The 13154-nt window shown below is 44.9% G+C and overlaps 1 protein-coding gene across 2 annotated transcripts in view; it reads left to right on the plus strand.

The window, feature by feature from the left end:
• Positions 1-626: 626 nt before the first annotated feature.
• Positions 627-13154, plus strand: part of E2F6 (E2F transcription factor 6) — a 22653-nt gene continuing 10125 nt past the window's right edge. For both annotated transcript variants that reach the window (XM_015416409.1, XM_015416410.1), the window contains exons 1-2: positions 627-845; positions 9407-9500. In XM_015416409.1, coding sequence (XP_015271895.1) covers positions 750-845; positions 9407-9500 — 190 coding nt within the window. In that variant the 5' untranslated portion in view covers positions 627-749. The remainder of the gene's footprint in view (positions 846-9406; positions 9501-13154) is intronic.

The raw sequence follows: 13154 nt of genomic DNA on the forward strand, positions 1-13154 counted from the left end.
GGAATGGGATGCCTGCTCTCGCAAGTTTCTTGCAGGTTCCCACTTGTCACGAATAATTCCGTTTTTGTCACTTATTCCCCCCACCCCAGGAGCCACAAGATAATGACCAGCGTCACCAGTACCACACCAGCACTGGGCTTTTACGTTGGAGCTGTCCGCAGGATACAAAGGGCGACACTAAAACCTTTCTTGCTGGTGTGCTTAATTATAACTAATTTACAGGGAATGCTTATATGGGGAAACTGTTAAAAAAATGCAGCACTCCCCACCTGTAGTCTTGAAGGGGTGCCATTCATACGGGGGGGGGCCCCTACAGATTAACGCCGCTCCTCCACTGGTATTGTCACCACAGAAATGGGAAAGACGCTCGGAGGGAGAGAAAAAGCAGGAGGAGCTTCTCAAGGATGGTGGTCGGCGTAGGCCGGGGCGCCAAGCCAGGCCAGCCCGCTGGAAAGGAGCGAACAAGCTGATAAGAAACGCTCCGGCCGCAGAGGGAGGTCCGCCTGTAAGTGGAAGGCGGTCCCGCCATACGATAAATAATAATAATGCCTGTAAGTGGAAGGCGGGTCCCTGGCGAGGCAGCCACTAAAGGGCGGCCTCTTGGCGGCGCTAGTAGAAGGCGGCACCTCCTCCTCTTCCCTTCGACGTCTTCCACCGCCGCCAAGGCGAAGGGGGAAGAGTGGATTGCAAGGCCCGGGCCTGACCGGAGTCTCCTCCTCTTCGAGGGGAGGGGGGTTGGCTGGGCTAAAATGGCTGCTCCCGGCTTGGGGAAAAGTCCGGAGCAGCCGCAGCAACCGCCGCCGCTGTTGCCTCTGCTTCCCCCGCTTTCCATGGATTTGCTGCGAGTGAGTAAACAAGAAGGAGCGAAAGGGGCAGGCAAGCGTTGTTTACGCGGAAGCAAACCGCGCCGAATCGAATAAGACTTGCTTCCGAGTGGGCGAGTTTTGGATTGCAAGGGAAGGTTTTTGCTCGGTTCCTGTGCAGTCCCGTGGCTTGGGCGTGGATGGTGGGCAAGGAGAAGCGAAGGGAGCCCGTGGTGGGTGGGTGGGTGGGAGCCCCGCTGATGGGGGGACGGGACTGAAGGGTCCTTGAGAAAATATCCGGGAGAGGGGTGAAGTGTTGAAGATGCGGTCGGAGTTGTACGCGTAAATTGGATGAGAGTAAATAACAAGGAGGAGCTTGCAGCCACGTCTTTGGCAGGATGAATGGAGGGAGGGGGGATTGGGAGGGGTTCGTCCAATGTTTCCCGCCTTTTTTTTTTCAAGTGAAGCATTACTGTCGTCAGGCTGTTGTCTAGGGGTTATGATCGGGTTGCGTTGTATCTGGTAGGTGACCCTAAGAGAGAGTGACTGGACCAAAGTCACTCTGCAGGCTTCATAGCAGAGTGGGATTTGACCCTGGATCTGCGGACCCCAAATGCAGCTGTGTAACTGCTACTGTGTCTCTCTGTGGTTCCCTCTTTTCTGTGCTGGATAGAAAGGACAGGCCTTTTCATGGCCAGGATGAGGGTGTGTGATAATCTCCAAAACAAGTGCTACTGGACTTAAATGTTAATCTCCAAAACAGGCGATTGAAAACTCCTAGTGGTGTTTACTGGCTCATTGTCATGTGTATAGCTCTCTCTCTTGGCATAAGAAGGCCTCAGCCTCTATGCTGTTGTTGGCCACCAGAGGAACTGGTTAGCTACTGTGTGAGACAGGATGCAGTGGTCCATCTAGTCAGGCATCCTGTCTCACACAGTAGTTAACCAGTTCCTCTGGCGGCCAACAACAACATAGAGGCTGAGGCCTTCCCCTGACGTTTGGTCCTGGCACTGGGATTCAGAGGTTGACTGCCTGTGAATGTGGAGGTTCCCTTTAGTCGCCACAGCTAGTAGCCACTGGTAGACCTATCCTCCATGAATCTATCTGATCCTCATTTAAATCTGGCTGTCCTGAATCTACTGCCCATCAGCTTCATTTGATGCCCTCAAGTTCTAGTATTTTAAGAGAGGGAGAAACGTTTCTCTTTGTCAACCCTTTCAACCCCATGCATAATTTTATAAACTTCTATCATGCCAAACCCCACCCCCAGTTGTTTCTTTTCTAAACTGAAAAATCCCAGAATCTTCAGCCTTTCCTCCTAGAGAAGGTGTGCCAACTAGCAGGGGTCTTATGTTCTTATGTTGTACGCCTTCCATTAAGCCTATGTTTTCTAGAGAAATATTGTCATTAATTTGTAGCCTGGCTTTCTCACTGAGACTCCCGGCAGATTCCAAAATATGAAAAGCAATTCATTCAAACAGCAAAGATCCTCAGTAAACAATGCAGTAGGACTAGGATTACAGAACTAAAAAACAATGTAAACAAAATTGTATAAGGTAGCAAAAACTGGTTGACGCATGTCACATGGTAATGAAGAAAGTGAGTTACAAAGGTAGAGGACTTTGTAGTAAAAAGGGAGGCGATACATACAATAAACATTGCAACAGACTGCAATACCATCCCTTATAGGAATGAGCTCCTGTGCCGTTCCATTATACTGCTGTTCTAATCCCTTCATAAAAGACCCTCCCAAATGTTTCTGTTCTGCATGTTATGTGAAATGATAGAGCGTGGGGGTGGTGGTCCTTCCTGTCCACCTCAGGCAGCTTGTTCCACAAGGTGGGAACCACCACAGGGAATACGCATGAATGGCCAGTTGGCAGGCAATCTTACTCATTTGCACCTTCAGAAGGCTTTGCTCAGGTAAGCAAAGGTGTCACAGCAGAGGATGGTAGAGGTGGTCTTGCGGGTATGTGGGTCCAAGGCCATTATATAAACAAAGACATTTTCGGGAATACTAACTGACCTATTTTTTCTTTTCCCATGAGATGGAGAATGGGCCATGTCATTGTTGTATGTGACCTGTGTGCTTCTGAACACACCAACAGTCCTCTTCTGCTGTGGATCTCATTGATAGTTGGTAGTGGTATGCACGCTGTATTTCAGGAACACTCCTCATTCGTACTGAGGTAGTAGTCTCCATAGCTATTTGTATTTCTTGAATCCATTTTTTTTTAAATCATAGCTTTAAGGGAGCAGCCCCTCCCTTGTCACTCTGGCGATACTAGCATTGATTTAGTTTTGGTAGCTTGGTAAGTCTGTAAATGTAATAGAGGCGAGGAATAACCCAAGTGGTGTGTGGGGGGGTGTCTTTGATATAGTGAACTAGACTAGACCAAGATGTCCTGCAGCTTTTTGGGGGGGCACAGGCACACAACACACACACAAAATGCAAAAATGCAGCTTTTTTGGGGGGGTATTTTTGCATTTTGTGTGTGTGTTGTGTGCCCATGCCTGGAAATGGCGACGTCTGGCAACTCCTACTGGAGCATGGAGGTCGTTCAGAGAAGTGGCTTGGTAGCCTGCCTTTGGCCTCCTGTCCCTGGTATTCTCTGGAGGGTCTCCCATCCAAATACTTGCCAGGGTCAGCCCTGCTTAGTTTCCGAGATCTGTTGAGATCAGGCTTGCCTGGGTTATCCAGGTCAGGGCCAAAGCTCCCTCTAAGCTGTGGAGTCTTGTGACCAAAAATTCTACTTTGTAAGCTACTGGCGTTAAAGTTGTGAGCGAGTGATTTGGCTACTGCATGAATTATTTGCTCTGCAGCCATCCTTCCTGAGCTAAGACAAAAATGTGTGAGTTGGAGGCTAAAAAACTGAGCTAGCTCACACTAACTCAGCTTAGAGGGAACACTGGTCAGGGCATGTCCTGCTGCCTTTAGTTTACTCAGTTTCACTCCTTATGGGTAAATACAATGTACCTGAAATTATGTGTGGAAGCAGGTGTTACTTTAAAAGGATCGCATGAATGCTTTTGAAGATAAAGTGAGTATACATGGGTATTTCACTGAATTAATAATTTTAAAAACGACTAGTTAATAGAACCCATGACAGCAGTATGAGCAGATCTTGCAGCAGTACTGGTCGCTTTCAATGGAGCCAGTTTCAGCTTTGATGAGATCTGCTTGAAGTGCTACAAAAGGTCGCCAACGTACAGTGCGGTCAGACAGCGTGCTGGGAGCGGTTTAAATTGCTCCGGCCCCGATGCGGGTTTTTTTAACCTGGAGAATCGTGATCACACTCACCACCTTGATCCAGATCGCTGCGCAGCCACATCACTCCCCAACGTCCACACACGGGAGCATGCGTCGGTGTTGTTTTTCTTTCTCAGTTTGGGCATGCGCACAGGCAGCCATCTGTAGAACTAAAATTTTTGCACGTGCGCAGAACAGCGATTTTCACTTTAACCCGACTGCTGTAACACTTCCCTTTAAACTTTAAAGGAACGCTTCCCTTTAAATGTTTACCTCGAAAATGGCCTCCGTGAGATCCCAAACTCGTCTAAACGCTAAAACTAGGCACTGTTTAAATATTGTTTTTAATAACGCGGTGGCGGAGTTCTGCCTATTCGCACCCTGCCAACGCTTGAAAGAAAATGGCGCGGGCGAAAAGTGGAAGCCTCAGGCAGCTTTCGAGCACGGAAGTGGCTTGGCACCGGAGGCGTGATCACAGGGGGAAAGTGCGGCTGGAACCGGAGAATCAGGAAAACACCACTTAGGGACCTGATATCAAAATACTCCGCGTTAAAGCAGTTTTGAGTCGGAAAGCAATGGCTGGGGATGGGAGGCAGATGTTGACTGTGTGATCGCGCAGATAAAATCCGTTTCTGAGGCGGGCTGAAAGCGGACTAAACGGCCCGTCTGACCACACCCTGAGTTGACCAGAGGTGGTTGTAGGCAGTGATCGCTCTGCTTCATTGCTTTCAATGCAGGAACTAATTTATGAAGCAGATGTCTGCAGGAACTAATTTATGAAGCAGATGTCTGCAGCCCACAATAATTGGAGACATCAGCCTGAGCAGGTGCTTGGCGTAATTTGAGTTATAGTGATCACTGGTGGAACCAGTGTTGCTGGTATAAACTGCTTGACAGTGTCTTTTTCAGGAAGTATTCCCTGTTTGTATGTTACTCATGTTGAGGAAGTAGTGCTTTGTGAAGAGTACAGAGTATTGTCACCTCTATTGGCTTCTTTTTGTCAGTAATGAATTAAGAGGATGGCCAAGGGTGTATTGCACAGAAAGATTAAAAATGGCACCAAAAGTTAATGTAGGTATTTACAGTACAGCACTTTTTTCTTTTTTAAAAAGTCGCAGGAGACAAAAAACGTCTCTTAGAGCACCCTGGCAAATATATCTAAATGTGAGTGTTCAGTTGTGTATCTCTTGGCTGCTAGAAGGGTAGATGCTAACTTTTTGTTTAATTTGAATGTTTCCTTTTCTCATCAGCCACTTCATTGTTTTGTACTTGCTTCACATAGGCAGTTTGAAGTAGCTTTATAGTGAAGGTTATGGTGTTGATGAGGAGAGTTTTTGGGGAGTGATAAAAGCTGAAATTACCTTTGTCCACTCTGTCTCTGCTCAGTTTCCTCTGCTGTCACCAAAAGCGTTCTATCAATGGTCAGTTATGACCTGATTCAAGCTGTGCAATAGATAAGCTTGAAAAGGAGCAATGAATGTGCTGGAACTTCTAGTGTGGCAGTGGTTTTGTGTTCAGTGATCCTGATGAATGGCCTAGGAGCATGTGTTGTTCACAGCCATTCATTTGGCATTAATGACTGGAAGACAGCCTGATACAAGCTTTTTTGTACTGGGGTATTGTAACAAAACTTAGAGGCTGTGTCCATTAGCTATGATAGATAAGTGGAACCTCCCTGTTAGAATGCAGTATACCTCTGTATATCGATGCTAGAGGAAGACAAGAGAGAAAGGTTTATTTTATTTATTTATTTAAAACATTTATTAGCTGCCTTTCTTCCTTACAGAGATTAGGGCAGTTTACAGCATAGCTAAAACACATAAAATAAAATACATTAAAAACATAAAAAAAACAAGTTTGAAAGACACTATTCAGGACTACTAATGAACTTAACCAAATGCAGTCATAGATAAAACTGTCTTCAACTGCCTGCGAAAGATTGAAAGTGAAGGGGCCAGGCACACCTCCCTCAGTTGGTTGTTCCATAATTATCATGGGGCAGCCACTGAAAAGGCCTTCTGTGATGTACCCACCAAACAAGCTTCTTTGATGGGACAGTCAAAAGGGCCTCTCCTGGTGATCTTAATTCCCAGGCAGACATATAAGGGAAAATAGGGTCCTTCAGATACCCTTGTCCCAAGCCATATAGGGCTTTACAGGTCAAAATGAACACATTGAATTGAGCTCAGGAGTGGATCAGTAGCCAGTGTAATTGCTGTAATATCTGAGTCACATGGTCCCAATACTTGGCCTTTAAAAAAAAAAACTTTTATTTTTAATGTTTTATAACAATATAACAAAACAGCATGAACAATAGAGATACATGGGAAGATTGCAAAGCAGAGAGTCTTTTTGCTTATATAAAATTGAACTATATCGCAATTCAAACCCAGTAGCTGGCCTTAACCTATGATCTAGCCACAGTGTTCTGCACTAGCTGCAGCCTCCAAACACTCTCCAAAGGTAGCCCCAAGTAGAGCACATTATAGTAGTCCAGTCTAGACGTAACTAAGGTATGGATCACTATGGCTAGATCTGACTGATGGAGGAACAGATGCAGTTGACGCACTAACTGAAGCTGGGCAAAAGCACTCCGATGCATCATAGCCACCTGGTTTTCTGAGGTGATTGCCATGTCAAGTAGCACTCCTAAGCCACAAACCTGGCTTTTCAAGGGGAGTATAACCCCATCAAAGGCAGGAGAGATCTCAAGTTCCAGATATGTCTTTCTACTAACCCAGAATACCTCATTTTATGTGGATTAAGTTTCAGTTTGTTCACCCTCATCCAGCCTATTACTGACTCCAAGCACCGGTTCAGAACATCAACAGCATTCTTGGAAGTAGGTGGGAAAGAAAGGTAGATCTGGGTATTATCCACATATTGCTGGCACCACAGCCCAGATCTCCTGAGGACCTCTCCCAGGGGCTTCACATAAATATTATGTAGCATGCAGGATAAAATCAAACCTGTGGAACCCCACAGGTCAACAGCCATGGGGCAGAGCAGGAATCCCTCAGCACCACCCTCTGAGACCACTCCTCCCCCAGATAGGATTCAAACCACCTTAACGCAGTGCCCCCCCCCCAGTCCCAGTGTGAGAGGCAGCTCAGTAGGATACTATGGTCAGTAGTATTGAAGGCTATTGAAAGCTCCAACAGAACCAGCAGGGTCACATTCATCCCTGTCTAGTTCTTGGTAGACCTCACCAACCAAGGTGATCAAAGCAGTCTCTGTTCCAAACGCCAGCCTGGAGTCAGATTGAAATGGGTCAGAAAAATCTATCTCTTTCGAGAGCCCCTGGGGCTGAGAAGCAGCCATCCACTCAAGTACCTTGTCCAAGAATAGAAGATCGGAGACTGGCTGTAAATTCTCCAACATAGTAGGGTTTTAGGAAAGGATTTCTTCTAAACATGTCTAACCACTGCCACTTTGAGCATGGGTAGTACAACTCGTGCCCTCGAGGAAGCATTTACCTCTCCCCGTATTCACTCAGCAAGCTTTTACCAGCTAGGAAGGGCAAGGATCAAGGACACATGGTAGGTCTCACCTCTACAAAGACCTTGTTTACATCCTTGGGCTCCAGAAGCTGAAAGGTATCCATATAAATTGGACAAGCAGGTACCAAAGGTACATTGTCTGAATATGCATCCATGGCAGTATCTAAGCCAGAGTGGAGATCTGGGTGATTTTCTTCCAGGTAAGTCAGAGGTGTTGAACTCATTTGTTACAAGGGCTGGATGTGACATAAATGTCACTTTGTCGGGCCAGGCCGTGTGTGCCATAAAATGTAACACAAGGTACCAGAGATATAAACTTTATAAAGATGATTTCAGATGCCGAATGGCACTAGCAGGTGTGATTGGATTAGATGTGATGTGCAGAGGGGTAGTAGTGGTGGAGATATCACCATTGGTAATGAGACAGGAAACATAGGTCTCAATTTGGTACAGGAGGATTCCGTCCAGGAGGATGCAAAGAATAAATGGAAATAAGTCTGAAAAAGTGAGCAGTAACTCACAAAAGCACATACCGTGCCACAAATTTTGTTCGTCTTTAAGGTGCTACTGGATTCTTACTCTTTCTACTGCTATTAGAAACCACAGCATTCAAAAACCAATAGGGGCATATTTTAACCTTCTAGGACATTCAGTTCTCTGACAAAGAAATTTCAGAAGGAGATTAGAGAGACTGCTGAATTGTAACTGATAATGATGCACAAGACAATGCACCCTCCTGGACTGAATTGAGACCTAGGTTTCTTCTCTCATTACCAATGCCTGCTATTGTCATTTGGTGTCTGAAATCTTTCCAAGATATAAGGACAGATGGACTCACATTCTAGCTGTGTCTGAAGAAGTGAGCAGTGACTCATGAAAATTCATGCCCTGCCACAAATTTTGTTAGCCACTAAAGGGCAACTGGACTCTTGCTTCTATCCACTAAAGTTTCCCCCACCCCCATCTGTTAGAAATGGAAAGGGGGATCTCTCCAAGTGCCATGCGTGAGACTCCTCCACATATATATATATGGAGATCTCTCTCTCTCTCCCCCCCCTCCCCCCATCTCTGAAGAAGTGTACACAGGCACACCAAAGCTTATACCTGAAATAAATAAAACCTTGTTGGTCTTCTTTAAGGTGCTACAGGACTCTCTCTCTCTCTCTCTCTCTGGCTCTGTGAGAGTAAGAAAGGGGTCGGAGCTCTCAAAAGCCCAGGCCTTCTTCTCTCTTTCTGGCTCTTTCCTTCCTCCTCCCTCCCCAGAGAGGGAGGAGGCCTCAGCCAGTAGAGAGAAGGGAGGCTTGGCTTTCTTCCTCTCCTCTGCAAAGCAGGAAAAAGAGACTAGGCAAAAGCTAGGTCTGATGCTGGAAACAGGAAGGAGGAACAGGAAGTAGGAAGCAGCAGAGAGCTAGTTGCTCACGGGCTACATGTTTGACACTCCAGAGGTGAGTAGCAAATTGATCACAGCAGACTGACATGTGGCCAGAGTCAGATTCCCTGGGGCTGTGATGAAAAAGCCACTGGACCACACAAACAGCTCCACTGGGTGTTTACCTGCAGACACAATGCTCGTAGAGAACCTTATTGAAACAAGGTTCAGTGTCTGCTGCTTTTAGCTCCCTTAGAGGCACGTGGCTGGTCACTATTGAAACACAGTGCTGGACAAAGTGGACCAATGTCTGAGTTAACAGGGTAGTTCTTCTAAGATAAAATGTTATGCATCTGTAAAATCTTTATGCCAATTCATCCTGCTGCATTTACGATGAAATAAGTAGGCTGCTTGAAACAGCTGATAGAACTTCTCAGTTAACACACAGTATTTTAGTTAACCTACGTCACTCTTTTTGTTATAGGCACACATCAAAATTGAAAATGAAGATGATATCCAGTTTGTGTCGGTGAATCACAAAGAAGTAGATGAGGATGTACCCTTTGTGCCTGTTAGAAGTAAGTTTATATAGTTATTTGTGTAGACATCTAACTTGAGATTCTTATTTCCACATGTTTATTATATTTTATTTTATTGGATTTATATCTCACCCTGCCCACACAGCAGGCTCAGGGTGGGTTTCATCAAACATAATAAACAACATACAGCATACAAAGAATTAAAAACAGTTAAATCCCCAATAAAATACAACAACATTCCTCTGCAACTTTTGTTGTTCAGTCGCACAGTCGAGTCCGGCTCTTTGCGACCCCATGGACCACATCATGCCAGGCCGTCCTGTCTTCCATCGTCCTCCGGAGTCTGCTAAATTTCATGTTCGTTGTATCGATAACACTGTCTATCTCATTCTTTGCCGTCCCCTTCTTTTACCTGCAATCATTCCCAACATCAGGGTCTTCTCCAGTGAGTGCTTCCTTCTCATTTGGTGGCCAAAGTACAAGTCATAGTTAAAGCCTACATGGCAGCTGTATACACTCTGGTCACCAAGAAAATATGTGCAAAAGTGGTGCCTGAAGCCCAAAATCTGTAGTTTCGTCATCTGTTTCAGTTTTGTCTGATGGTTGGCATCTTACCGTGATTTTTTTTTTTAGCCCCCCAAAGGGGAATTTTTTATTTGCATTTCTATAAAACTACAACAGAAATTGGGAAGGGAAGATTCTACAATCTAAAGGAAAAAGTAAAAAGAACCTAACTAAAAACCCAAGTGTGGAGGTTTTACAATGCTTAAAACATAGTTATTACACTTATTCAGTTACTTTCAAGCATGAAGAGTGCCCGCCAATCATCACTTCTGTTATCAAAACCAGCTTATCAGACTAGACAGAAAGTAATTCTAATCTTTAAAACCAATGTTCCCTCAGTAAGAACATTACAACAATTTATCTTCTTCCGTCTTAGATGTATCTTCTTTTTCCAATTAACTTTTAGCTTTTATCAGTCCGGATCTGTCCATTCATGATATAAACCAAGTTCCATTTCCAGGGACATCTTCGCTTCCTTAAACGTCTTGAATCAAAAGAGTCTTTCCTTTTGTTGCATTAAAAACACGCTGATTGGAGAATCCAACCTTTCTCTTAGCAAGCAGATCTTGTGAAGTTGGGGTAGCGAGCCCTTTACTCCCAAAAAAAAAAGCTTTTCGATCCGCTTGCCAATCAATCCGCAAGTAAACTAAACTTTAGAATCTCCTTACCATTCATAAGTCTCTGATCAAAGCACGCACCAAATACTGTCCCTTTAAAAATATAGCCGCTTTTTTAGTACAGATCCAGGTCGCTAGGCCACTTTAGCCACCAGAGGGACCGCGATTCACTTTAAGGACAGAATCTATGGTTAGGTCACATGACCTAGCTTTCCACTGTTCTCCTTCCTGGAAAAAACATTGATCCCACCTCCCTCTTCACCTTTCATCGCCATCTTTTGGAGATGTTTACATTAGCCGAGAAAAAATGCCAAAGTCTCTAAGGTCTGTTTAAACGCTCAACTTTCTTTCAGAAAAAACTCTCTGCTACAGTCCATCACCGCAATTTGATCAGTCCCTCCAATCATGCTTTCACATGCACTTAGAACGTCGGGAGATAGGGCGTCCCCTTCCTCCGTTTATAGTAGGGGGACTTCACATCTAGGCTTTGGTGTCTCGTTTCAACGAAAACTCACTCATCAGTCCTTGAATCGATCCACCAGGTCTTGAGACAGCCCCTGGGATCACGCAAGGCAGAAAAAATCGCTAAACCTCCAAGCGCTTGTCCCAGTGGTCACTTCGAATCCAATACTGGGAATCACGACAGGATCTTCGGGGCAGAGAGTAGCCCCCCTGTACTGGCTGACCTATGGGCTCCATGGCAGACGTCTCTCAGAGGAGCCATCGTTGAAGCGCCGAAGACCGGAAGTTCCATCTTACCTTGATTATTGTTTTCATCCTTTTTGGAATCTGTTTCAATTAGACTAATTTTGCCTGTGGCCACAAGCAATAAACATTTACTAATACTACAATCCCCTCCCCTTCATGGCTGAAGTTTTTGACTGTTTTGGATATACATTGAAATATTTTGAGTTGGCATGTAAATTGTTGCCATAGCATGGAATCCAGAGTCTATTCTGTGTTAAGATAATAACTATTTAAAATTAAGTGAAAGTAAGTGTCTTGCATCCTAAGCAAAGTTACATCTTTATAAGCCTATGAGTTTAGAAGAGTGTAATTCTGCTTAGGGTGGCACTGAAAATTGCCTATCCTGCCCCTGCATCTCCCATCCCCTCTTCCTGACCTAGGATCTGTAGTAACATTGTGTGCCATTTTTGGTTGCTACAACTTAAAATGGCACATTATTTTTTTCTTCTACTTTTTACTGCTTGGAGATTTTAACATACACTTACATTTTTCCTTGAGTTTTTTTCATTGAGGAGGTCCTCAATAGTGATTAACTATGATAGTAAATAGAATTTCCAGATTAAAAGAAAATATGCCTCAAGAGTACCAACTGCTGAGGAGGGGAAACAACTCGCCCCATTCCACTTGTAGACTTCCTGGAAGCATCTGTCTGAACCCTGTTGGCAGCAGGATGTTGGACTTGATGGATCCTTGATCTGAACTAGTAGAGCTTTTGTTGCATTCTTATGGTACCACAGTACCATATCTGAATGAATGCTTATCATGTTTGGCTTTTATTTGTTGTTCAGTTGCACAGTAGAGTCCAACTCTTTGTGACCCCATGGACCACATCATGCCAGGCCCTCCTGTCTTCCACCGTCCTCCGGAGTTTGCTCAACTTCATGTTCGTTGCATCAATAACACTATCTAACCATCTCATCCTTTGCTGTCCCCTTCTTCTTTAACCTTCAGTCTTTCCCAGCATCAGGGTCTTTTCCAGTGAATGCTCCCTTCTCATTTGGTGGCCAAAGTATCTAAGCTTCATCTTCAGTATCTGGCCTTCCAGGGAACAGTCAGGGTTGATTTCTTTTAGGATTGACTGATTTGATCTCCTTGCAGTCCAAGGAACTCTCAAGAGTCTTCTCCAGCACCATAATTCGAAAGCACCTCTTCTTCTGCTCTTGGCCTTCCTTATCGTCCAACTCCTGCAGCCATACATTTCTACTGGGAATACCATTGCTTTGACCATACGGACTTTTGTTGGCAGGGTGATGTCTCTACTTTTTATTATGCTGTCTAGGTTTGTCATAGCTTTCCTCCCAAGGAGCAGGTGTCTTTTAATTTCATGGCTGCTGTCACCATCTGCAGTGATCTTGGATCCCAGGAACGTGAAGTTTGTCACTGCTTCCATGACTTCCCCTTCTATTTGCCAAGGAGTGATGGGGCCGGATGCCATGATCTTAGTTTTTTTGATGTTGAGTTTCAAGCCAACTTTTGCCCTCTCCTCTTTCATCCTGAGCAAGAGACTCTTCAGGTCCTCTTCACTTTCTCCCATTAGAGTGGTATCATCTGCGTATCCGAGGTTGTTGATTTTTTCCCAGCAATCTTAATTCTGGTTCATGATTCATCCAGGCCAGCATTTCGCAAGATGTACACTGCACATAAATAAGCAGGGTGACAATATACATCCTTGTCGTACTCCTTTTTCTACGCTAAACCAATCGGTTGTTCCATATCCAGTTCTACCTGTTGCTTCTTGACCCTTATACAGGTTTCTCAGGAGATA

This window comes from Gekko japonicus, unplaced genomic scaffold (genome assembly GCF_001447785.1).
Source record: "Gekko japonicus isolate JY-2015 unplaced genomic scaffold, Gekko_japonicus_V1.1 scaffold1597, whole genome shotgun sequence".
NCBI lineage: Eukaryota > Metazoa > Chordata > Lepidosauria > Squamata > Gekkonidae > Gekko > Gekko japonicus.